The 25,802-nt window shown below is 41.1% G+C and overlaps 1 protein-coding gene across 3 annotated transcripts in view; it reads left to right on the top strand.

The window, feature by feature from the left end:
* Nucleotides 1-18,921, top strand: part of foxn3 (forkhead box N3) — a 76,749-nt gene extending 57,828 nt beyond the window's left edge. For all 3 annotated transcript variants that reach the window (XM_010878598.3, XM_010878597.4, XM_010878599.3), the window contains exons 5-6: nucleotides 16,486-16,594; nucleotides 18,190-18,921. In XM_010878598.3, the coding sequence (XP_010876900.2) occupies nucleotides 16,486-16,594; nucleotides 18,190-18,730 (650 nt within the window). In that variant the 3' untranslated portion in view covers nucleotides 18,731-18,921. The remainder of the gene's footprint in view (nucleotides 1-16,485; nucleotides 16,595-18,189) is intronic.
* The last annotated feature ends 6,881 nt before the right edge of the window (nucleotides 18,922-25,802 follow it).

Raw genomic sequence — 25,802 nt, 5'->3', positions numbered from 1 at the left:
CCACTTAGAATACAGTCTGATATTGGTCACTCCCACTTGGAATACAGTCTGATATTGGTCACTCCCACTAGTGTTTTATATTCTGATAAATGTATGAACATCTGCATCCTTCATTGTTCCTCCCTTCCTCTTTCTCTTTTTCGTTATCGGGGTGATTCATTAAGTGGGTGTAGTGTCTGCTTTTATGACCCTACAGAGAGATATAGAAAGAGTAGGTGTCGTGTGTCTTTCTGTGTCTGTCATCCTGTGTGAATTGATGAGTGGGCTGGGGGCTGCGTCATCTTGCTGAGTCTGTGATCTGATATGGGTCGTGGGTGTTTTCTTTTGTTGTGCCTGGTACATCTGAATCTCATTTTCTGGGTGTTTTGTCATAGTTAGGCCTGTTACATGCTTGGTCATATGAAGTTTTTGTGGGGGCTTTCACTTGATGTGGAATGAGAATGCCCCCCCCCCCTTTCCTCTTTCTTACCCAGTTACTTCTATAAATAGGTTTTGAAGTCAGGGGCTGTGCATTGTAACACTGCACTGGCTTCCTCTGCACAGGGGGGTGGAGGGGGGGGGGAGTTAAAGGATACATAGGAATGCGTAGCCACGTAATTTATTTTAAAAGAAATACTTTTGAGTTATTTTGCCAACTTACTGAAGCAATTAATGGCAAATGCCTTACTCAAGGGCAAAGTATATTCAATAGGTCAGGGATTCTAACGAGCAACCATTTGGTTACTGGTCTTATGCTCTAACTGCTAGGCTACCCATCACCCTGTAGATGTATGTAGTAGGGATGACTTTGCTTATAGTCGCCTGGTTTCAATTATGGGCTGTAAACATTGATTTTGCCTTCATCTCTCTTTTACACTATCCTTGTTTCTCACTTTTTACCATCACCCGCTTTGTCTCGCTCTCATCTTTATTTCTCTCTTCATCCCCCTCTTTCCTTTTTTCTCTGTCTCCTCTCTCTTCCTCTATCTCTTTCTTCTCTCTCTATCCCACTCTTTCAGTCTCTCTTCTCCCTTTATCCCACTTTCTTTCTCCTTTCTCTCTCTTCTCTCGCATCTCTCTCTATGCCTCTCTATCTCTTCTCTCTCTTTCACTTTCCATGTCTTTTCTCTCTGTCTCTCTATATCTCTTCTCTCTGTATCTCTCTGTCTATCCCTCTCTCACTGTCTTTGGTATTTCCTGTGGTGTGTGTGATCCAGTTGGGCTCTGAAGTGAAGTATGTGAAATGGGATCGGTTGCCTTGGCGACAGCAAGCCCCGGTCAGAGAGAGTGGCAAAAAGGAAGCCACAGAGAAATTCCTTCAAAAGGGAGATAGAGAGTGATTTTCTGGCATTTTAATGCTTTATTTGACAGGAAAGTGTGAAAAGGTAGAAGAGAGAGTTTTTGCTTAAAGAATAGTGGGGCAGATTCAAACCCGTTATGCAGAGGTACAGTGGATGTAAAAAGTCTACACACCCCTGTTAAAATGCCAGGTTTATGTGATGTAAAAGAATGAGACAAAGATAAATCATGTCAGAACTTTTTCCACTTTTAATGTGACCTATAATGTGAATCATTCAATTGAAAAACAAACTGAAATCTTCTTTTACATCACAAGAACCTGTTATTTTTACAGGGGTGTGTAGACTTTTTATATCCACTGTTCATGTGCAATTGAGGTAGCGGCTTAGACACCTAGACTATCTTAGGACCTGAGGGAAATACTAAATCCAAAAATCTGTCATGTTTATGACATAATTAAAGAAATGATCAACTGTATTAACCTCAAATTCAAATGAGTTATTCTCAAACTTTTCAACACCATCCTCCGCTGTGGAATCTTTGGAACAATGGTCAGATTAGCCATTCCGCCAAAGAGGAGACACATTTGACCTCAGTAATTACTGCGCAGTCGGCATCAACAGCAACCTGAAATATTTTCTGCAATATTTGAAACATCAGACTCTAGAATGTCCTCAATGAAAACACATTTCTGATCAAATTGCCTTCTTAACAAAGCAATGTACCACTGACCATGTATACATCGTCAATGTAAAACTGACCACGAAAACTCCCTTTCTTTTCACACTTAGTTGATTTATTAAAAATAAACTGCCTTTACTTTGCTCTCACTGCTATGAAACGAACATTAAGTGGAAGCAGATGACATTCAATGAAGCTGACATTGTTATTTCTTATTTAATTTCAGATAAATAGAATTGAATAGGTTGAACTGACTTAAGTGTGATTTTCTATCACACCAATCAGTAAAAGCACTTGAAGGTTTCATGACCATCTAAAGGAATGTATTCCAGAACTTTCTATGAAAAAGTTTTCACCCACAGAGAGATAAATGTAGACAGCAGCATATTATGCCAGCTGGTCAAGCTCTGTCCTGTAACACAAACAGACTCCACAGAGCCCCAGGACAACAACAACACAATGAAATCATGAGAAAACGAAAAATAACAATTTCACAAAAACTGGTAAGAATCTACCAAAACAACTGGAATGCTACCTTGCCCTTAACAGAGCAGGCATGTGCAGGGGGGGGGGCCCTTTGCCCCTTGATGCCCCAAAAAAAAGGCCCTTTTGTGAAGGCCTGCCCAAATCTAACTACTAGTAAAATGTATGAATAATAATTTATTCGTAAATAAACCACGTGATGACCTTTAACCTGAGGACCTCATCCAGACCGTTTTTCAATATCGCGCACGCGCAATACTACCAGAAGGAGAGGATCTTCAATACCGCGGCTGCTGGTACATGCTGTTCTCAGTGAAGCGGTGTGTGTACTGTACGAAACGGGCCACGTTGATTTTGAATAATGACAATGTCCTAGACAAAGTTTACTATAACAGCTATTCTTTACTATTCTGTATAACAGAGAAGAAAAAGCCTTCAGATTGGGACAACTTAAGATACTTCAGTTTGTAATTCCAGAGTTATTAATAGGTGCAAAGAAAATAAATGTTTTAACTTCTGACCTTAAAATTGTCTTTTCTATTCTGATTCTTTTTCAAAACTGCATAGCAACATTTGCTGCCATATACAGAAGCATCTGTATTGATACACGTATCAGAAAGGAATGTGTCACAATATATTGATGTACTGATATTTTGAGCAAAGCCCTATTTAAAGCCTTGTTCCATGTGCCCCTTTTATACTTTGAGCACCTGCCCCTCCAAAGGTCTCTGTACGGCCCTGTAACAGAGAGTACACAGTGGTAGAATACCTGACCACTCTGACTGACAACAACAAAAACAAAACACCTGACTATGTATAGACTCAGTGAGCATGACCTTGCTCTCGAGGTAGGACACGATAGGCAGACCTGGTTCTCAAGAGAAGACAAGCTCTTTGCTCACAGCCCATGAAATGAGGTGGAAACTGAGCTGCATTTCTTAATCTCCCTCCAAAGATATGACCATATTTGAGACATATTTCACAGAGATTGTGTAGAACCACTAAGAATGTAAAACAGGAATAATAGTAGGATTACGAAGCATAGCCATGGGAAACAACCAGTGGGGCACCAGCGACATTGTAAACATGACCATTATGTATATCTTTATTTTCCCTTGCCGTTGCTCATTGTTACATATCCACTCATATAACAGTTGAAATGTCTTGGTGCTTTTGAAGACAATAACACCTTTGTTGTATTGTTTTATTTCCTCACTTGTTTTGACAATGTAAACATGTTTTCAATGCCAATGAATTCTATTGAATAGAGAGGGAGAGACAGCAAGCAAGAGGATTGCTTCGAAAAAGACAGAGTAAAAGAAAAAAAGGGAGAGAAAAGCATAGTTACAATGGAAGTATGGAAGGATTCAGCCCTGTTTTGAGAGTCTTTTAATAATTCAACCACTACAGTAAAAGCCTCTTTTAGGCCTTTGCCTCTCCTCTTTCTAGAAAAGGATCATCTTATTTTTGACAGCTTGTTTCCCAGACTTCTGTTCCTCTCTCGTTCTCTCTGTCTTTGTGTCAGTTACACAAGCTTTCCCTGTGTGTTTTGTGTGTCAGTTGTTGTGGACTCAGAGCCGGCATGGGGACCCCAAGAGGAAGTAGAGTAAAATCACAATGCTGCTTTGAAGACACTGCACATTATATTCATTTATGGAATATGAAAGAATTCTGTGAATTAAACGAACAAGATTTAGACCACAGATGCCAAATAGAAGGATAAAGGACTATACCATTATAATTGTTGCTTTTAAAGGGAAAAAATTGACAGAGAGAGTTTGTGTATGATTTGGTCTGTCTTCCTGTATGTCTGTCTGTCTCTCCCTCTCAGGGTGTTAGTCATGTGAAGAGGCCATGGGAGAGAGAATAACTCACACCGGCAGGGCTTATCTAGTGAAGCTTGTTAGGGTTGGAAGCTTCTCACACTAGTCTGGGCCCCCCTAGATGGACACAGAGGGTGGTACCATGAGATGGGTCCCACACAACACAACTGTTGTTTGTGTTTGTGTGTGTGTCAATTTTCGTGATGCTCAGTTGACGTTACTTTTACTTCAGCCTGTTCTCTTTAGGCTCCGCACACACACATAAACAATAACACATGGCATGGAACAACACATGCACAGACATTATTGTCTCGCTTCACACACAACTCCGCTGTGTATACAAGCCCCCCATCAAATCATACGTGGTAGAATCCTGCCGGGCAGACGCTCTGTCGGGAACCGTAATGGTAAACTATTTCAAATGGCTGGTTAGTAGCTTTGTTACTTTCTATCCCCTTTTGTCTTTTCTCTCAGCGACGTAATGCTGCTGACTGCTGTGGGCTTTTGAGTCAATGTGCTCTGTCCATCTGATAGTACACTCCCCTCGTTGTCATTTGATCTCCAGTTGAGGAGTGATCAATGTTTTGCTGGAAGCATCGCTGAGTCACCAGCAGATACTTTGGAAATTGTTGATTCTGAAATACTCCTCTGTGCTTGTGTTTGTTCTGTGAAATACTCCTCTGTGCTTGTGTTTGTTCTGTGAAATACTCCTCTGTGCTTGTGTTTGTTCTGTGAAATACTCCTCTGTGCTTGTGTTTGTTCTGTGAAATACTCCTCTGTGCTTGTGTTTGTTCTGTGAAATACTCCTCTGTGCTTGTGTTTGTTCTGTGAAATACTCCTCTGTGCTTGTGTTTGTTCTGTGAAATACTCCTCTGTACTTGTGTTTGTTCTGTGAAATACTCATCTGTGCTTGTGTTCATTCTGTGAAATACTCCTCTGTGCTTGTGTTTGTTCTGTGAAATACTATGTGCTTGTGTTCATTCTGTGAAATACTCCTCTGTGCTTGTTATGGCTGCACAATATATCGTTTCAGCATTGACATTGCGATGTACGCAACCCACAATAGTCACATCGCAGAACGTGCGATTTAGTAAAGTAAACATATATCGGTCTATAATATATTTATTTTTTCAAATGGAAAACCAGCATTATATCTGTCTGATATAAGGTAATTTACTCTGATTTATGGATATTTGGATACACGGTTTATTATAATTATTTTTAACACGGAGTTCGTTGCTGCACGTGGTTGACACGCAGGCTCTGCTTGCGCGTAACGAAATGATGAGCGAGGAACAGGCAAAAAAGACCGAAATGGAGAATTTGCAGTAGGGGCTGCATCCCTCAGAGCGACGCGGATGTCCACCACAGTCATATGGACGTCTTCGCTAGGGGAAGCCCTCGAGTGGATGTTTCGCAGGACGGACGAACGACGAGTGACGTTGAGAGGGATGTTGAGCCGGATGGACGGGAGAGGCAACTAGATCCCTCGTAGCGACGTGGACGTCCACTACGGTCACATGGACGTACTCGCTAGGGGGAGCCCTTCGAGATGATGTTTAGCAGGACGGACGAGCGACGAGGGATGTGCTGGATGTTGAGCCGGACGGACGGGCGATGAGGGATGTTGAGCGGGATGTTGAGCAGGACGGACGGGTGATGAGGAAGGGGGGCATGGTCCGGACGGACAAAGTGGAGAAATCAAAATTATGGAGAAATCAAATTAAAATGGAGAAATCAAATTATGACTATTATCCAATGACAAAATGTATTCTTTCTGTGAAGATTATGCTAGAAATCAGACTACGCTGCACTGTTTCTTGTATTGTGGAAAGAGTTTTATGTTTTGTTTTAGGCAAAAACGACACTGAAGTCTTAAGATGTTTTACAATGATGTGTTTTTATAGCACAAATAGTCGATTTAATTTCACTTTATAACAATAAATCTTGGTAAGGCTATATTTGACAGTGTTATGTATATTATCGATTTATTTTTTGCTTAATTCTTACTACGTAGATCTCGGTTTCTATGTGACAAGAATTTCATTGTGCAAAATGATGCTATGTTTTTCGGTGCATTTGATAAATAAACTGAAACTTAAACCTTAAACTTTCTTACTATACCGAAAAAAACATAAATTGAAAGATAACCGGCCTGTCAAGTCCCCCTTTATTTAATTATTTCCCACTTTTGTCATGTCAAAATAATAAATAATAATAGTAATTTCTACATATCACGTTTTAAATAAGACTCACAATTTTGGGGGGGATTTATTAAATTTTTAAAATAGAAATACAAATTCACAACAAAACAATAACAGTAGTGATATTATTAACAAAGAAATGTAAATAAACTTGCACGTGGACACATTTTAATGTTAAAATATAAATACTAAACTCCAACAAAACAATAACGTTTAAAAAAATCCAAATAAACTTCTCATAAGAATTATAGAACACGTAATCATCACAGTATAACAACAAGTCAATTAAACTTCAGGGATTTCAATCTGTCCAGTTAGGAATCAAAAACCATTGTAAATCAGTGTCACATGTTTTGGGGCACATGAATGTGACAACAGGTGCACTGGAGAGGCAACAGAAAGAGAACCCACAAAACAATAATGGTTTTGCAAATGCCCAGACAATTGCTCACTCCTTATCCTGACGGATTCTTCTCTAGTTTCGCGTTTTACCCATACGGAAAATAAATGTATTTTAAATATATTTTTGAATACATTTGGGAAATATATTTCCGAACACATTTGGAAAATATATTCCTGAATACATTTGGCAAATATTTTTGAAATTGGCCGCTTAAATATATTTGTAAAAAATGTCCAGCAGTCCAGCTCCTCCAGGATGGCTAATCCATATGTGCCATCACTAGGTTTGCTGCGTCTCCTAGTCTGAAGAGCATAGAGGAGATACCAGGAGATGAGCCATTACAGAATGAGAGCTGGCCAGGGCCGTAGAACTTGTTGCGGGATACAATATGCAAAGTCGAGGCCGTCAGCTTTCTTGCAGAAATCCTCCTCAGACGAAAATGTTTGCTCTGTTTTAAAATATGAAATGTTTTTGAATACTGTCGTTCAATCCATTTCATAGTTGCCAATGTTGAAGAACAGTCCATTAATATAATCACGTCTGTATACTTTATATATTTGTTGTTGTTGTTTGTGCTTGAATCATAACACTAACAATATAATGAATGTGTCCTTTACAGCCTTGTCAATTAAAGGAATTTTAAATAAGCTAACTATAACTCCTGGTAAATGGTAAGGTAAACCAGTGTAAGATAAGACATCGCTGCTGCTTTGGCTGTGAACACAAGCTATACTGTAGGGTAGATGCATATTTTCTAAACATATAAAGTACATTTTGAAGTAGTCAACATAAAAATAACATAAAACTGTAACATTCTCCTATCAATTGTGTCATTTGAAAAAAACAACAGGCAATTATTTTGTAATAAGGAAGAAAACTAGACTAAAACATGCTGGATAGAACCTTAAGAAATTGTCATATGTATTTATTATCAATTGATAAGGCATTCTTGTTTTTCTAATATATTAACGTAGCCACTTGTTTAAATATTGTGATGGGGTTTTATTGTTGTTCGTTTTTATATTTAATTAAACATAATATGTGACATATATTAGGACTTCTGTGTCCTAAGATTTGTTGCAATGCATGAGACAAATACAGTGAAACTGCACATTTTAGAGTGGCCTTTTATTGTGGCCAGCCTCAGGCACACCTGTGCAATAATCATGCTGTGTAATCAGCATCTTGATATGCCACATCTGTGAGGTGGATGGATTATCTAGACAGAACAATATTTGAGAGAAATAGGCATTTTGTGTATATAGAGAAAGTCTTAGATCTTTGAGTTCAGCTCATGATAAATGGGGGCAAACAAAAGTGCATGCTAATCGGTTGTTCAGTGTAGTTGCCTCTCCCGGCCGTCCGGCTTAACATCCCTCTCAACGTCACTCGTCGCTCGTCCGTTCTGCTAAAACATCTACTCGAGGGCTCCCCCTAGCGAGGACGTCCATGTGACTGTGCTGGACGTTCACGTCGGATTTAGCTGCCTCTCAGAATTTGGTTGCAAAAATAAATGCATCGTCAATTATATGGAAATATCTTTGCTACAGACAAGATGATGTTGACCAAAAACAGGTACGTTGTCAAGAGTGCCTTGCAATTGTTGCCACAACACGAGACCACACGACCAATTTGTTCGATCATTAAAGGCGGCACCACAAATATTCGTATGACAAGTGCAAAGCATCTCAATGCCATCCAAAGCAAAAATCTATTTCGGGTTTGCATTTGCCAGTATTACACCATACAAGAAAGGTTCCAAACAGTAGAGAGATTCAATAACATTTCACGTCGCCAAAGACATGGTACCAATTAACACAGTTACTAAAGAGGGTTTTAAAAACATGATCCGTTTTCTTGACAAGCGGTATGTAATGCCATCACTCAACAATTTTTCTCAAGTTGCCGTCCCAGAGCTGTACAAGAAATGCAAGACACAAGTTGAAAAAGAGCTGTCACAAGTGGAATATTATACAGCAACAACAGACTTGTGGTCCAGCTGGACAACGGAGCCTGACATAAGTTTCACCATACACTTTATTAATGAGGACTTCCACCTGAAAAGTCGTTGTTTGCAAACTGAATTTTCCCAGAGGATCATACAAGTGAGAACATCGCAACAGGTATGAGAGAAGCTTTAGCTGACTGGGGCCTAGATGAGAGTCGTCTAGTCTGTATAAAAACAGACAATGCCGCGAACATGGTGAAGGCTGCACCTGAACAAGTGGACCAGATTGCAGTGCTTTGGCCACAGACTGCATCTTGCAGTTGGTAAGTTATGCCCAATTGCGCGTTCTATTTTACTACTGTTGCTATTGCTATACTATTACTGTTACATATTATTACTTAGCAACTTGTACTGAAATATAAAACATTTTATAACAAGTTTCATACATTTTAATTGTAGAGGATGAGGCTGGGGAAGAATGAAGGATACAGACTTTCAGGTTGATAGCCAAAGCTGTTTCTGAAGACATCCTGTATTTTTTCATATCACAATATATATCGAAGAAAAACAAAATATCGCAATGTCAGTTATTTCCAATATCGTGCAACCCTAGTGCTTGTCTTTGTTCTTTGAAATACTCATCTGTGCTTGTGTTCGTTCTGTGCATTTTAAGGGAGTCCTGCAAGTCACATGTTTAAAAAAAGAATCTAATACAAACTTAGCTTTCTTCAGTCTCATTTAACGTCAAGCCCTGATTTTAGTGTTATTGCTAGCAAATTATTTTACTAATTTAGCAGACACTCTCGTCCAGAGAGACTTACATGAATAAACAGGGTTAACTGTCTTGCTCAAGGCCAACATTATAGATGTTTCACCTTGTTGGCTGAGGAATTCATTCCAGCAATCTTTCAGTTACTGGTCAGATGCATTAACTGCAATTCTACATGCAATTCTCTCCTGCTAACATGATTGATCATTCACTCAACTTCAGAGCAATGTGTCTGTCTTTTCTGGATCTCGTTAACTAAGAAACTCTGACTCTTTATCTGAGTGACTGTGTGTTTACTGTTTAATACCTTTGGTGTTCCTGAACGTAGCTCTTAAAAGGCGGCTGTGTGGAGAGCCTTTGGTGTGCCTTTAATGTGAAGTGTTGCTAATGTTGTTCACTTGAACGCAGTGCTAAAAAGCAACGTGCTGACACATGCTGCCTTGTTAGCTGGAAGCCAGGTTGTAACACTTAGTGAATAATAGAAGGACTTGAACACAGTTTATTATCACTAGAATGACAGAAGAAGAATTAGTGTGAGTATAGAAGGGAGGGAACGCCTTGACCAAAATGTCTGTGACCACACTGCATTGGACTGGATTATTTCTTACCACAAATCAGCAGATTCTGCAATGCTCACATTCGTGTTATTGCTTTGTATTACTTTGTGAGTGTATTGTTGTCAATGTGGAATCTCAATGATTTATTACACTGCTTTTGTAAGTTAAGCAGAGATTGTGTTTATTATTCCTCAGTTAAAGATATTGGTAGCACACACACACACACACACACACACACACAGTAACATCTCTGTGCTGGTCTTGTTCCCAGTCCTTTGCGGTAATACATGGAAGGTCTGTTGGAACTCTGTGTCAAACTTGGCCTTAACTAGAAGTCATGGTGCTGGGGTATTCTCCCGGTACAGTGCTCATTGGCTAAATCTACTTAATATACCAACCAATTATCTCTAATAATACCGTCCTTACACATGTCTCTTCAGCATGGTACTCTCATTATGTTCAAAAGCAGGAGGCTGAGACAGTTGACTACGATACCGAACAGCCCCAGGGAAGAATGGACAATTGATATTTTCACAACGTTAAATGTTCTCAATGTGATTTGAGTCAGTAGGCTTATGATCTCATGAGTCTTCTCAAATACACGATAAATATTTTCCAAGTACCCTAAGGGGTCCTAGTACCACTGGTTGGGAACCACTGGTGTAATCTACATTATCAAGCATAAGAGGGACTGCTCGTTCAAAAACGGAACCCCTTTTCTTGGATACATTCCTGTGACTACAACCTCTTCGGAGAAACATCCAAATTAATTACTTATGAGATTACTTACTCTGAAGGAAAAAAATGAGGGCGAAGTATTGTTGTTGCTAGGTAACACACTGAAATTCATGGGAAGAAGCTGCCAAGGAAACGATTTGCCAAAATTAAAAGATGACAAAAAACATTACTTTGGGAAGTCAACTCCCATAGAATTCTATGGACAACTCCCACTAAGGCCAACTTTGAGTGGTTGATGTACCGGGTTTATAGGCACTGTGTACAGTAGCCCGGGGACGAGGTTATCCCTGCACTGGCCCGGGAAAAGTAATTCCATTAGTGATAAACACACTCTGTTACCTGGCAACAACATGGATGGCCTATTTTGAACGCTTCAACATTTACATGTCTGAGTCTGTCTCTGCAGAAACCACAAATATATTCTCTCTTTTCCTGGAGGAATGTGTGTGTGTGCTTCTCTGTGCATCTTAGCAGCTGGTCATTTAGTTCTAAGTGACGGTGCGTGTGTCTTCAGTACTGTTGAATACCTTTGGTGTTCCTGAACGTAGCTCTTAAAAGGCGGCCCGTGTGGAGAGCCTTTGGTGTGCCTTTAATGTGAAGTGTTTCTAATGTTGTTCTCTTGAACGCAGTGCTAAAAAGCAACGTGCTGACACATGCTGCCTTGTTAGCTGGAAGCCAGGTTGTAACACTTAGTGAATAATAGAAGGACTTGAACACAGTTTATAATCGCTAGAAGGACAGAAGAAGAATTAGCGAAAGGCGAGGAGAGGCAAGAGGACAGGAATAGGGAGAGACGAGGAGACGGTGTGTAGGAGGGGGTTGGGAAAAGAAGAGGGGAGTCGAGGGAGGGGAGTCGAGGGAGGGGAGGAGAGGGTATGGAGGAGTGACAAGAGGGGATATGGTATGACCTTAACATCAACCACACCCTGTTTACTGTGACCATCCTCACTGTGACCGCAAAATGCCCTGATCCACACCAACTTTGACCATATTGTTTGTGACCACATATCAGCTAAAACTACAGTGTTTAAAGATGTTTTTATTGTACAATGTGTATGTATTTCTGTGACTGTAGAATGATTTACAATTTACCAGTGGTATATAATCGTGGACAGATTTTGTTTATTATCTCTTAGTTAAAGCTGTTGGTAACACACAGAGACACACACACAGACACACATACACGCTCACACCACATCCCTGCTCTGACCCAGGAGAAGTCATTCCATTAGTGATAAACACACTCTGTTACCTGGCAACAACATGGATGGCCTATTTTGAACGATTCAACATTTACATGTCTGAGTCTGTCTCTGCAGAAACCACAAATATATTCTCCCTTTTCCTGGAGGAATGTGTGTGTGTGCTTGTGTGTGTGTGTGTGTGTGTGGGTGTGTGGGTCTGTCTGTGTGTGTGTGTGTTTCTGTGCATCTGTGTGTGTCTGTGTATGTGTGTTTGTGTGGGTGTGTGTGGGTGTGTGTGTCTGAGTGTCTGTGTACGTGTGGGTTAGGTCTTACTGAACTCATGGGGACCAAATGTCCCAATGAGTATAGTAAAACCAGAAACAATTGGCCTCATTGGGACCTTTTGCCGGTCCCCATGAGGCAAAAGTCAATTTCTGGCTCAGGGTTTAGGTTTAGGGTCAAACTTACAATTGGTTTTGTAGTTAGAATAGGGGTTTCTTTAAGGTCCAGGTGTTGTTGGTTAAGTTTAAGGTTGAGGTTAGGCATTACATCTAGGTAAAGTTTAGGCATAAATGTTACTTTACTGAGGTTAAGGTTAGGGTTAGGTTTCAGGTTAGATTAGGGTTAGGTTTAGGGTTAAGATTAGGGCAAGGGAGCATGCAATTTCTATTTTCTGGTCCCCATGAGGGTAGCTGTACAAACTTGTGTGTGGGTGTGTGTGTGTGTGTGTGTTTGCTTGTGTGTGGGTGTGTGTGTGTATGTTTGGACTGCTTAAGTGCTATTGTTTTGGTAGGAAGGTATCAGGTTTGAATCCCACTCTGTTCCATGTCTTGGTTTAGAAGTGATTATTTCTAAATTGCTTGAGCTCTCCACTTCAAAAGCCTTACTAAAGTAACGATCATGGGAATTGGAGAAAGCATAAGGAATTAAGACTTTAATAAAAATACAGCCCTCCAGTGAATTAAAGAAAATTCTGTTCCATTTGCATTTGTGATGATCACTCAGTAACCATGAAAGAATGATCATGTTTCTCTTAATCGGCCTGAGCACTGAATTTAGATATTTAAGTAGTGTGTGTGTGTGTGTTTGTGTGTGTGTGTACACTCCATACTGTTGCTGTGTTCTCAAAGTAGGTGCTTTTGTGTAGTTTCTGCTCTGTATAGTAAGATGAAAGAAGCTAACTACTCAACATGCTCTAAGACATCCCCTTCCTTCATGCCCATTCTTTCACTGTGTACTGCACCACCATCAGGGCTTTATTAGTCATTCTATAGCATTGATTATTTAACCTTTCATCCCTCGAGGCTAATGGCTAATGTGTATGTCTGTGTATTGTGTTTGTGAGCATTATTTGTGCGTATTCATGCGTGAATCTCAGTTGATTGTATCTTTACCAAGGAAGTCAATGTCCTTTGAAGAAAGTGCCTGTCGTGTCTGTCCGTGCGCACCAGTGCTTGTCTCAGAGAGTACCAAAACCCCCTTTCCTCTAAGAACCACTGGGACATAACAGGGACCACAGTTTACAAACCCCTTCATCCTTCGGGCACCTTTATCTTTGTTTACTAACTTTATCCATCCATCCATCCATCCAGGTTCTTGTATTGACACAGAGTAGACCCGCATAAATCGCCTGCATGGATAATTAAGCAATACTATGAAGAAGTTTGAAGATCAGAGACAAAAATGTGCTACTGTTCACGAAAATTAAGAACATTAACAGGCTTCGGTCCAGATCAGCAGGGGGTCACCATATGAACCAAAGATCGTCAAACAAACCCATCCCCTCTCCAACCGCACAGACTGACAATTGGGGTGGGCTTGGTGCTTAGGCTTTTCTTTTGACGAAAGTGAGGAAAGGGAATGCTCCGTTACTGCTGCCAACGTGTCCATTAAAGACTTAGCAATGCAGTCTGACGCTGTTGTTGTGGCGATTGTGGTTGATTAAATCTATGGTTTCCCGGAAGTGAATTGGGCCTAGGTCCTTGGGCCCATGAAGTATAGGTCTGCGTATTAACTTTACTGCACACAGAGGTGGTATTTGTGATCAGAAAAAATGTATGTCAGTGAAATGAGAGTGGGTTTACACACAGCCAATTCACTTGGAACATGAATACAGTGGCTGAATCAAATATCCTCTGCTTGTGAACTCTTTAGTTTTTTACTGTGTTGAATGTAGACCTGAACATACAGAAGACCTGTTGTATACTACGAATCACATTGTTACATTTCGATCTTAGACAGGAAGAGTAAGTCCATGTACAGTTTTTACACTGAAGCATATTTTGTGAACTGAGCGGCATTTTGTATTTGTCGAAGTGGGTACTTGTGTGTGTTTTTGTGTGTACGTGTGTGTTGTATGAGTATGTGTTCCAATGATGAGATGAGTGCAGTCTGTGGGCAAATCAAAGTGCTGATGCCAGGTTTAGTCAATATACAGTCATATTGAGCCTCTCCCCCATACTTTAACTGCTGAAGGTGAAATGACCCTCAACTACTGATCCAAGATCATATTATTACCCTGGAAACAGAAGTGTCAGAAAATAGCTTATGCTGACAAAGACAGGGAATGAGAGGGGGAGAGAGAGAGAGAGCGAGAGAAAAGAGAGATGTAGTCAGTAATACAAACAGGGCAATGGAAAGGGAGAGAGTTCAGGGGAGACAGATAGTTGGAGAACATTGGGGGGGGGGGGGTGCAGTGAAGAGTGGAAGAGTTGGAGAGAAAATGCGGGGAGAGCGAGTGAGAGAGGGGGGAGAGAGAAGGGGTAGCCCCTGCTGTGTAACTATGGAAATGTGTGTAGGGAAGAGAGCCTCCCCCTAGTGGTGAGTGTGAAACACACACACACTTCCTCACCCAGTTAGTCAGTTCGATCTGTCCGGATTGTTCATTCTACCAACTCTAATTCCACACTCCTGTGTCTGTGGAGTGGCAGGATCAAGTGCACTGCATTGATCCTAAGGTCGTAGTTCAGAGCTGTATTCCATTCCAGTGAGTGTGTATGGATCTGGTTATGTCCCTGGGTCTCAGATTAACCTTTGACCTCTGGTCTCTCCAGGAGCTTCCGTGTTTACCTAGATCAGGAATTCCATCCCCCATCTGGACAAGCAGACGGTACACTTCAGATCGAAATCGTTACCGATTCAGTTCACTACTTTTGAACCTGATCTATAGGGCCCTTTAATGTAGTGCACTATATGGGGAATAGAGTGTGATATGGAACACAGGCTTTATAGTGATTGAGAGATAGAGAGAGAGAGCGCAGGAGAGACACACACATAGAGAGAGAGAGAGAGATAGTGAGAGAATGGGAGTTGAACATGTAGATGAGTTATGAGAGAGTGCTGGATGTCACAGAGACACAAATGGACATGTGGAGAAGTTAAGTGCTAAAAACCTGTATGTTATTAAACCTTGTCGTGAATGTGTGGACCCAGATGCTCTGTGATATCCATAACACAGCACACCGAATGACCTGACTCAGTATAAAGTCTTGTATGAAGTAGCATCCAATCAAATGTTAGAAAGAAGTCAATCCCATTTGATTTCACGCCTCTTCAGATCAAGCTCCTATCAACCGATTGCATTCCAGTTGTTCTTGTTTCTCAGACAGTCTGTGTCCACTCCTTCTCAGAAGGTCCCTGGCTTGTCCCCAGGTCCTGCGGTGGGTGAATGACCCGTTCCATTGTGTCGCATGGACCCGGCTACTGTGGACCTACAATGGCACTCCTGCCGCTGGCCTTTCATCCTGCCTGCCCAACCGCGCTAATGCCACTCCCTGCTCTCCGCGTCTTCTTGTCACCCCACATCCTGTCACCGTGCTAGACGACTGATGTGTGTGTGCATGTGCGTGTGTGTGTGTGTGTGCGTGTGTGTTGGTGCATGGGGTCAGGGTATTCCCTGTCGTGCTAGACGACTGATGTGTGTGTGTGTGTGTGTGTGTGCGTGCGTGTGTGTGTGTATGCGTGTGTGTGTGTGTGTGTGTGTGTGTGTGTGTGTTGGTGCATGGGGTCAGGGTATTCCCTGTTTGAGGGGGCCCTCTCTTTTCACAGGGTGAGAGATTAAAGAGAAATTAGTGTGTTTTCAACCCAGCTGGTCTTCTGGTTGATTAGCTAGCTTAGCCACTCGCTATAACCACCATAGTTGTGTATACGCTTGCCTTTGGCAGTTGGGGGAAAGGGGGTTACCAAGGCAACAATTGCGGCTTGCTTAATGGGCAGGAAAGTGAGCATGATTCCAAATGGATTATATTTTCCCCTCTCGTCCCTCCTTTTTTTGCCCTGCTTTTTTTCTCTCTCTCCCTCCACTCTGCCATCTTCTCTACATGAGTCCATATTTCTTTCTCTCCATTGTACTTAGAATATGTGTATGTGTGTGTGTGTGTGTGCATTACTGACCCTCTCACTCTCTCTCTGCCTCTAGTCCCTCAGGGAGTGATCCAGAATGGAGCCAGAATAATGAATGAAGGTCTTTACCCAGGGATACGACCGCTGCCCATCAACTCCCTAGAGAGCAGGACCTCCACAGTCAGGTTGGGCACCTGCCTGTTATAGAGCATGACACACTATAAACACGCACACGGACACTTACACAGATGCAATGAAACGTGCGGAGGCGTTAGAAAGAGACAGATAAGAGGGGTGAAAGCTGCATGTTGAGACAGGACACAAGCGCACTGGTGAGTGTGTGTGTAGGATGTTTTGGCCCGGGGCTGTGCAGGTGTGTTTGAAGGTAAGCGCCTCTCGGCGACTCCAGCCGAGCTGTGTTCAACTGGGTACTACTGCCGGATGAGCTACTGTTAGCGGCACAACTGACAGCTTCACACGAACCAGAACGACAAGTCGGAGCTCAGTGAGACTGTAGCACCGCCAGTGTGGTTCGACAAAGTAAGAACCCACAGACAGAGTAAACAGACAAACAGGTTCCCTCACCATCCGTTATTTCTGTCTTTCAGACACACGCACACACACTTAGTCAGAGCAGAGAGAGTGACTCACTGACTGACTGACAGCGCATTTAGACATGAATAATAGATGGGAGTTGTCTTAGCCTGCTGTGCTCCTCCTATAATTCATGAGGTTTAAATGCAGACGGAGCAGCCAGAAAGGCCAGGGATACTCAGTGCTGGGCCTTTAACTCTAAGCATCAGTTAGTGGGGAGTGTGCATGACTTGATGCTGATTGGTCAAGGAAAGTTGGCTGGCAAACTGGAATGGAAAAAAAATATTAATTAGGGTTAACTATTCCTTTATAAAGAAAAATGGAATAGCATAAAAAAAACTGTATAATATGTTAACTAGTGAAGACACCCCTTCACTCAGCTCTCACAAACCAGAGTAGTTATGGAACAGTTGATGAAGACATTGTGGCATCAACAAGGTAATGTGGCATTGTTACAATTGCCAATGTAGGATCAGTAGTGATGTCAGCCAGTCGCACTGATTAATTCATTTAAATTAAAGTGAATCGACTCAAACGGCACTTCATCGATCCCTGGGGGGCGATTGATTTGTCACTGGTTTTATATTGAAATCATAGCCATTCCAACCAAACAAGCCACAGCATTAGAACATTTTCACATTTGCCTGATTGCAGGGTGTGGGGACCCATCAGAATCATTAAAACATGCAACATTAGCTCTTCAGGCCTGTGCTTTACTCTCTGAAGTGGCTCTCCAAGATGGCCCCGGTCTAATTGAATTAGCTGATGATTCACTGATTAGCAATACTGGTCATGGCATTTTTCTGATTTACACACTGAAGCTCCTCTACGTGGGCATGTGTATAAACATGCCAAAGATATAAGTCAAACACAGAGTTGTGAACTATGTCAGTATGGACAATAACCTTAAAATTACCAAATGCATTTTACTGATCTAGCAAATAGCCTAGGGATTGGTTTGGTATTTTGGTTGGTTGGTTTCTGATGACGAAACCACCAAACTAGTTGTAGTATTTTAAAAGACAGTAGTTGTTATCACGTGAATTCACACAGTTTATCGCGATAACAAGCTATTGGCTGACCTCAGTGTGTTTATCATGTATTTGTTTTTTTGGTGTGTGTACATTGGATCTGGATAGATTTTGCTTGAATGTTTATGAGACTCATATTTCTGTCTCCCTTCCAGGTCGGTGCTCATCGGAGGCTGTCGGAAGCACGGCGACCCCACCTGCAACTCGCCGTTAGTCAGCAGCGATCCCAAGGAGGATCATACCTACAGCACCAACCAGTCGGACGACGGCAGTGACTACACGAGCGACTCTAGTCTCCGCAGCAACTGCAAAGTCCCTGTTGCTCAGGACGTTGCCAACGACTCGGACTTCGACGACGAGGAAGACGAAGATGACAAGAGCAAGATCCAGCTAGCGATCAAGAAGGAAGAGACGCTCGACTGGCCCATAGACACGATAGACTCCGCCCCCTCTGGCCAGCAACACAGCAGAAAGCGGCATCATTACCTGAAAGCCAAGCAGAGGATGGGCGTGGCTAGTGATACGCTCCCGCTGAAGAAGAGGCGCACGGAAAAACCGCCGGAGAGCGATGACGAGGAGATGAAGGAGGCAGCGGGCTCACTGCTCCATCTGGCTGGCGTCCGGGCTTGCTTGAACAATATCACCAACAGAACCGCCAAAGGCCAGAAAGAGCAAAAAGAACCCACGAAAAACTGACCACAGAGACTTGAGAGTGAGAAATTGAGAGAGACTTAGCAGAGAGAGCAAAGCTTTTCAAAGAAAGAAAGAGAAAGAGAGAACGGAAAAACAAAACATCACTTTCAATATAGAAATGTATGCTTTCTTTTTTTCAGGACATCAGGTGAATTCTGAATGATTTGTGGCAATATTAAAAAACAATCACTTTGTTTTCCTATCTTTAATGTTTATGAGGGTTGGGTTTCTTTTTATTTTTTCTTTCCGTTTCATTTGTTTTAATTTGTTTAAAGGAGATTGAAGCCATAGATTTAAACCTTTTTCTGATATTCATCTAAGTTAGCAGGTTTCTGTTGGCTGAAAATAAAGTGAGCTAGAACAAAAACATTTTTGGGAGGGGTGGGATTGGGGGGCCCCCATCATGGATTGGATTGGATCACCCTATGAAGCTATTGGACTTTATAATCTCATGGGACACAGATGGCTCAATCACTGGTTACAACAGTGGAATTTACAGGTGGAACATTCTTATGAGGTGCTTATTATTTACTGCTATAGTTAGTATTCAGGGTCAGAACTTAAACTGAGTTGCAGTGATATCTGTAGCTGCATTTTTCTGTAAGGATACAACCATATACGCACAGATATACGTTATACTGGGTAAATAAATATTATTCAACTATTCCACTGAAGCAGAATAGATACTTATGTGATAACATGAAAATTGTTGCCAGCCCTGACACACCTAACGTGGTTTGGCAAGCCCTGATACACCTAACATTCAGGAAAAAAAGGAATTTTCTTGGTGCTAATATGGTGGCTATTCAAAAATAAGTATCAAACCTAGTTCACCAAACTGTCTGTTAAGTAAGCAAAATCAACCCCAGAAAAATTAGGTTCCATGAAATTCTGTGAAGCATTTGGCTTTAGTGACCATTAGCCTAACCATGCCCATGGAACATACATCGGGTAGTCTCTTTGTGTGTATCTTACCTTAGCGTGACACTTTTGGGAAAGTGCCCAAAGAGAACCTCCTGGTCATCCCAGTGATGACGGTAGCCCTTCCTTCAGACCGCAAATCCAATTTAGCCACCGGCGCTAGCTAGAGTGCCAATGTGAGGGGGACAGTGATGTTTTCCCCTTAAAGATTGACTGTAGGATTGTTTTGTGATGATGGTCTGTGGTATAAATGGGACGTAGGAAAGGCTTGGTTTTTCTGGCAGGGTCTTCTCTATGTGAGCTAATTGAGTTCAGTAAAAGCCATAAGCTATTAGTCTAGCTAGCGCTTATTGGAAAATAACTGAAGATATGTCAAGATAACCTCAAAACTGCCTGTGTCCTGTTATGAAAGCAATCAATGTGAATAATTGAGTCATACTGGAGTGATACCATGGTATGATATTTTTCCCATGGCACGAACACATGAACCACATTGATGGAAAAGAAGTGTTGCTACGAAACCTGCCAATTTTATTTCCTGTGAAAAGAATAATGATATGACTGTCGAGTTGTTTATTTTTTGTTTGTTGGTTTTTGTTTACTTACCTACCCTCATGACGTAATAAAGCAATTTCATCCAGTCAGGATAACTCTGTATAAAAAATTTAAACTAGAGTTTTTTTTCCTTTTCCTAATTTAAGCAATGTAGCCAGCAGGATTTTTTCAAATCGTGTTGCATGGGTTCTGTAAAGAAAAAGACAAACTGTTTTCTATTCAGACAAAGTTCATGTTAGGTAAATAATGTATTTAGCATGAAGCATGAATTATTTTCATATAAGTATCCTAGCGAACAAAAAGGTTCTGCCTCGAAATTCTACGCCCATAGGTGTGGAATCCTCTGTTTTGTCTTTAGATTTTTTTCTTGTCTTTTTTACTCATCCATGTTTTAATGTGGGCTTTAAAAAGATACAGTAAATAACCTTGTTCAGGGACTGAAAGCCGACCTGTTGGGTAAATCTCTGTCTGCAATATAAAGGATAAGTCTTAGTGCTCCCATAAATATGGGGTATAATGTCCCACAGTTTGTATGTACTGAAGATGGCCCTCCTACAAAAAACACCACTGACAAAATTGTAAAAAAGAAATTGGCATGAAGATGAGTCATTTGTGGATTGAACATGCCGAACATCCAGCATACCTCTGTCCTCTCCAGCATGGGCGTACCACTGTGTCTGACGGGTTCTGCCTGAAGGCTGGATGTTAGAGCCCACGTGATTAAGGAGAGGTTAGCTAGTGAGTGTCAATAATTGTTTTTATGTTGTTGTATTTTTTTTGTCTACTGTTAATTTTATGTTTCTCGCTGTCTTCTTACCATTTCTACTCTAGCAACTCTTCAGGTCTTAATGACAGTATTATTAAGCAGGCTACCATAGACTCCTTGCACATGAAAATAACACAAAGTAAACTACACAGCACGTTAGCTAGATAATTATAACTTTTATAGGACATATTTTCATAGTATCTTGCCAGATTGCTCTAAGATATTAAAGGACCAGTGCAGTCAATTTTCTTTTTTCAAATTATATTTCCACATTAAGGTCGTAATGTCACTCTGAAATGATAAAATGATTATTGTAATGTAATTACTGTACAAAAGCTGTATGAAAGAAGTTGCCTGGAATGTCAGCTTGTTTGGGTGGGATGATACCTTTTGGCCAACTGCATGATGTTACATAGCTGATTGTCTGTTCTGAGTAAGGTGGTGGGCTATAGACCATCCTATCAGTCAATCTGGTCTGTATACGCAAGTAGCTTCAAATTTGTTTTCAAGGGAGGATCAAGGAGCATCGGGAAAATTAATTTTACAAATATATTTTGGGGGTATATTGAAATGTAAACAAATACAGTGATTTAATAGGCATAATAACATTATTTAAAAATAGGAAGACTGCACTGGGACTTTAAATTAAAGATATTGTCTAAGTTCAGTGCCAAAGCCTGTACTAATTCCTTATCTACCTGAAATAGATGACACACACTTGATCTGTATGTCAAGACAAAACATTGCCAGGAAGCTGTAGCATTTCTGTCCGATTCCCATTATATGATATGTTACTAGTAATATGTTTAAAAACTACCACACTACTCACTGTACATTGCCCACTGGGATGCTTTTAATTTGAGAACATGTTCATGTTTTTTGTGACCTTTTTAAACCCTATATTTCATAGTGCACATATTTTGAACAGAACCCACCCAGGGTTTGCAAACCCAACGTGGCTCTGGTCAAAAGTAATACATTATCAAGGAAATAGGGTTGGATTTAAAATTTGAGTCTCCTAGACTGCTTTGTGTATCAATGTATCTTCCACTGATAAATCTGTAATAGGCATATTAACATATTTCCATTATTTGTTACATTATCCTTTTTGAGGGATAGTGCCTTCCATAGAAAACACTCACTAAATAAATCTTCCTTCAATCAGAATCCTTCACGTGCCACAATATTGGAGAAGGAACATGTGTTCTAGAAAAAACATTGAATATGAATTACTGTTAATGAACTGTCAATACAAGACAGATAAGGATCTATCGATAAGTTTAACTCAAATGTTTTTTTTTTATTCTTCATGTGTTTTGTTGATTTTTGGTTTGCTTTATTTGTGTTCAACTGCCATTTTTCTTTTTATTGTTTTGAGGGGTTTTCTGAGGAGAAAAGCAATGGATCTTCAGGTTCAAGTTATTTATAGTACACTATTCACCTGGTCGTCATGGAAACTGCATGGTACATTATGAAACTTATGTCAAGAAATCCCAACAGAATTGGCAACTACTTGATGTCAAAGGATCCTTGGTTGTGCTTTTTTTTAACTAATCACTTGAACAATATTGAGTGATTTGTTGTTCTATTTAAGCAATAAGGCCCTAGAGGTTGTATAATAAGGCCAATATTCCATGGCTAAGAGTTGTTTGAAGCAATGGTATATTTGTCATATATCTCAATCCCCTGAGGTTCCTTATCACTTTAATAAACTGGTTACCAATGTATATAGAACCGTAAACAAGTACTTGTTTCTCATACCTTGGGTATACAATCTTGTATACCCCGTTTTTCAGCCAATCTGCATCCAGGGGCTGAAGCTCCTGGTTTATATTGAGTTACTTGTGCCATTGGTAACAAAAAAGAAAAAAATACATAAAAGTCCCCATGTAGTTTTTATGTAAATAACAGGTAGGTAATGTTCTGTAAAAACATGCTACTGATCATTTCTGTGTCCAGTTTTTTTAACCCTGTAGTCTTAATACTATGACCTTCCAACTGATCTGTTACTATGGAGACTGACCTCCGTAGGTGCGTTCTGTATTTCCTTGAAGTTTATCCATATTGCCAAAGACAAACTACTTTATCAATTCATGTAAATATCACCTTGTCCATTACTATGACAAAAGTATGTTTGTTTGAATTTTTTGTTTTGTTTTTCCAATAAGAAAAAAACCTACCATAAAGTTTCTGTGCTGTATTGTCTTCCAGTTGCAATAAAAAAAAATGCATTGCAAAAAGTTACACCTGTGGTCAAGATCTTTCAATAACCCTTCATTTATATTTCCTATTCATTTTCAAAATGTTTGAGCCAGTTTCCTTGACTTAAAGAAAAGATGGAAAAAGGAAAGAACAGCAAAGGCAGGAGGGAGATCGAATAACTGGCATAGGAAATTATCTACATACTGTCTAAAACACTGGCTATCACACTTTGGCTACAAGCTTGTTCCTATAGGAGCGAATTCAGAGGTAAAGGACAGACGGGAGGAAAGGGGAATATCTGTACACAGACATGTTCTGGGACACAGTGGGTCTCACACTGACATGTTTTCTCCGGCCCAATTACTCACAGCTTGTTTATGTTGCACTGTGGACACTATTAATTACAAAACCTCAGTCCTAATCTCAGAGTACAATAAATCTCTCCCCGTCTCTCTCTTTTACACTTGCGCCACACCCTCTGCCAACTCTGTTGCTATGCAACAGCGGCAATAAAGAATGTGGAGAAAGGGTGCATTTAACCAGTTACTGTTACACCCCTATCACAGGCTGCAACCTGCCGGTCTGTCCCCATTCTCACAGCCGGTCGGAATCTCCACTACATCAGCCAATATGGTGATAACTATGTTGTCTTTTTGTTTTTTTTTATTGTGTGAAAAATATGATATAAAAAGGTAAGTGAAGTAGAATGTAAATGTTCTGGTTCTGGCTCTGGTCAACCTTGAGGACCTTTGACCAGGGGTTATGTAAAAACCCATGAGACAATCGTCCACGTTCTGGACTTTGGATCAGGGCCTATGTAAAAACCAGTGAGGCTCAATGTAATGGACTACACACAAAAGATGTTCTCATTTCAATATTCCAGACAAGCCATTGACCAGTGTAATACTTCCTGGTTGGGGATGTCATCCCATGGGCTGTGTCCTTTGTAGACGCTAAATTGGCCACAGTAGACGCCAAGCACTTCCTGTCGACACTGGTCCTATTGCTAAACATGTGTTGCCAATCTTTGTTGCTGAGGAAACAAACTTCATACTTACCTATATCTGATAAGATAAAAGAAGAAAGAAATGTCTGTCTTTTTTCTTTTGTTTGTCCGGGTATTCTTGTTCAGCTTGGTCGCCATGGATACAAAACCCTTGTTTCTTCAGAAGGGCAGGAAAGGTGGGGACTTGTGACTCCTGTGTGAAGTGTTGTGTTAACATATGCCCTTAGAATAAAGAGTCCAAAGTTTTTTCTCAGCGTTCCCTATAGGAGAACCTAGAACAACCCTTTTGGATTCCATGCAGAATCCTCTATAGAAAGGGTTGTGTAGGGTTCTGAAGAAACCTTTTAAGTTCAAGATATCACCTTTTTTCTAGTGTAAAGTGGTTTGCTACCTATGTTATGGTATGAGTTTCAGCTGTCTTCAAAGTTATCTGTCATGTTTTCGTGCAAGCGTGCAGGTGTGTGCGTGCGTGTAGCAAATGCGTGTGTAGCGTGCTCCAGTGTGCCTGTGCCCTCGTGCGTGTCTTGTTGCAGTGCCAGATGTCGCTTTGTTCCGACTAACAACCCACAACCCTTTACTAGAACGCACCCCGCTGCTTACTCCAGTTGTTGCCAAGGTAGCATGGAAATGGAGGTGTTCATCATCTCAACAAATCAATAACCTCCTTGCAGACAGAAACCCACACGAACACACACACACACACACCGATCCGCAGACACCAGATAATAACCTGACAAATCCATGCGTGTCCCCCTAATTCGTCCCAGGGTCCCTGTAAATCAGACACAAATACAGCCGCATTACACGAAAGCCCCGGTATTAGGCTGCCTGTGTTTGCATACATTTGCAAAAGGCTTCCTATCTGTGGGGAGAGGCCTTGATTTGCATGGGGGATGCCAGCTAGGGGGATTTGAGAAAAGATTGAAGGCTTTGTTTGCAGCCTTGAGGAACGTGCCATGACTTCATGTAAGGACGCCGACTGTAGCCTGCGGTGGAGAGAGGAGGTGTGATTGGGATGCTTCTGCACAGGATCTACCTTACTGTACCAGGACAGGAGGGGTTGTTCATGCAAATCAGGAGTGGGCAACTCTGGTCCCATTACAGGGGGTGCTGCCTATTGTGTCATTAGGTCAAAAAGCAGGGCTGGAATAAAAGCCTGGAAACTTACCAGTAGGTCAACTGTGACTCCACTGTAACAAAAAAATTAGATGCAATGACAAGAAAGCTGTCAATGTCACACTGTCCAATAAAAAAATGACACATTTGATCTTTTGTTGTTTCTTTTGAGTTGGCCGTGAGTGTTATTTTCTGTTTGTGCATGCATGTGTGTGTGTGTGTATGTGTGTCTATGGTTTGAATCACGTTGAGGAATGTGACCGCACGGAGACAGAAGGTAATGAGGCTGGCATTCCATGCAGCCACTGCTGACAAAGCACCTGCAAATGCCAACCTATGTGACTCCTTCTCCCCTGCGATCTCTCATTCTCTCTCCTCTTGTTTCACACTCTCTGTCTCTGTCTCTCTCCCCCTCCATTACAAATGAGGCTGCGGTAAATGTAATGTTCTGTGTCGGAGCGTCTAACTGCAGGTAGCCCACTTAGCTTTCTGCTGGGCTAATGCCCTTG

This window comes from Esox lucius, chromosome 15 (assembly GCF_011004845.1).
Source record: "Esox lucius isolate fEsoLuc1 chromosome 15, fEsoLuc1.pri, whole genome shotgun sequence".
NCBI classification, from domain to species: domain Eukaryota; kingdom Metazoa; phylum Chordata; class Actinopteri; order Esociformes; family Esocidae; genus Esox; species Esox lucius.
The sequence above is the reverse complement of the archived record's forward strand: the minus strand, read 5'-3'. Positions and strand labels throughout refer to the sequence as shown.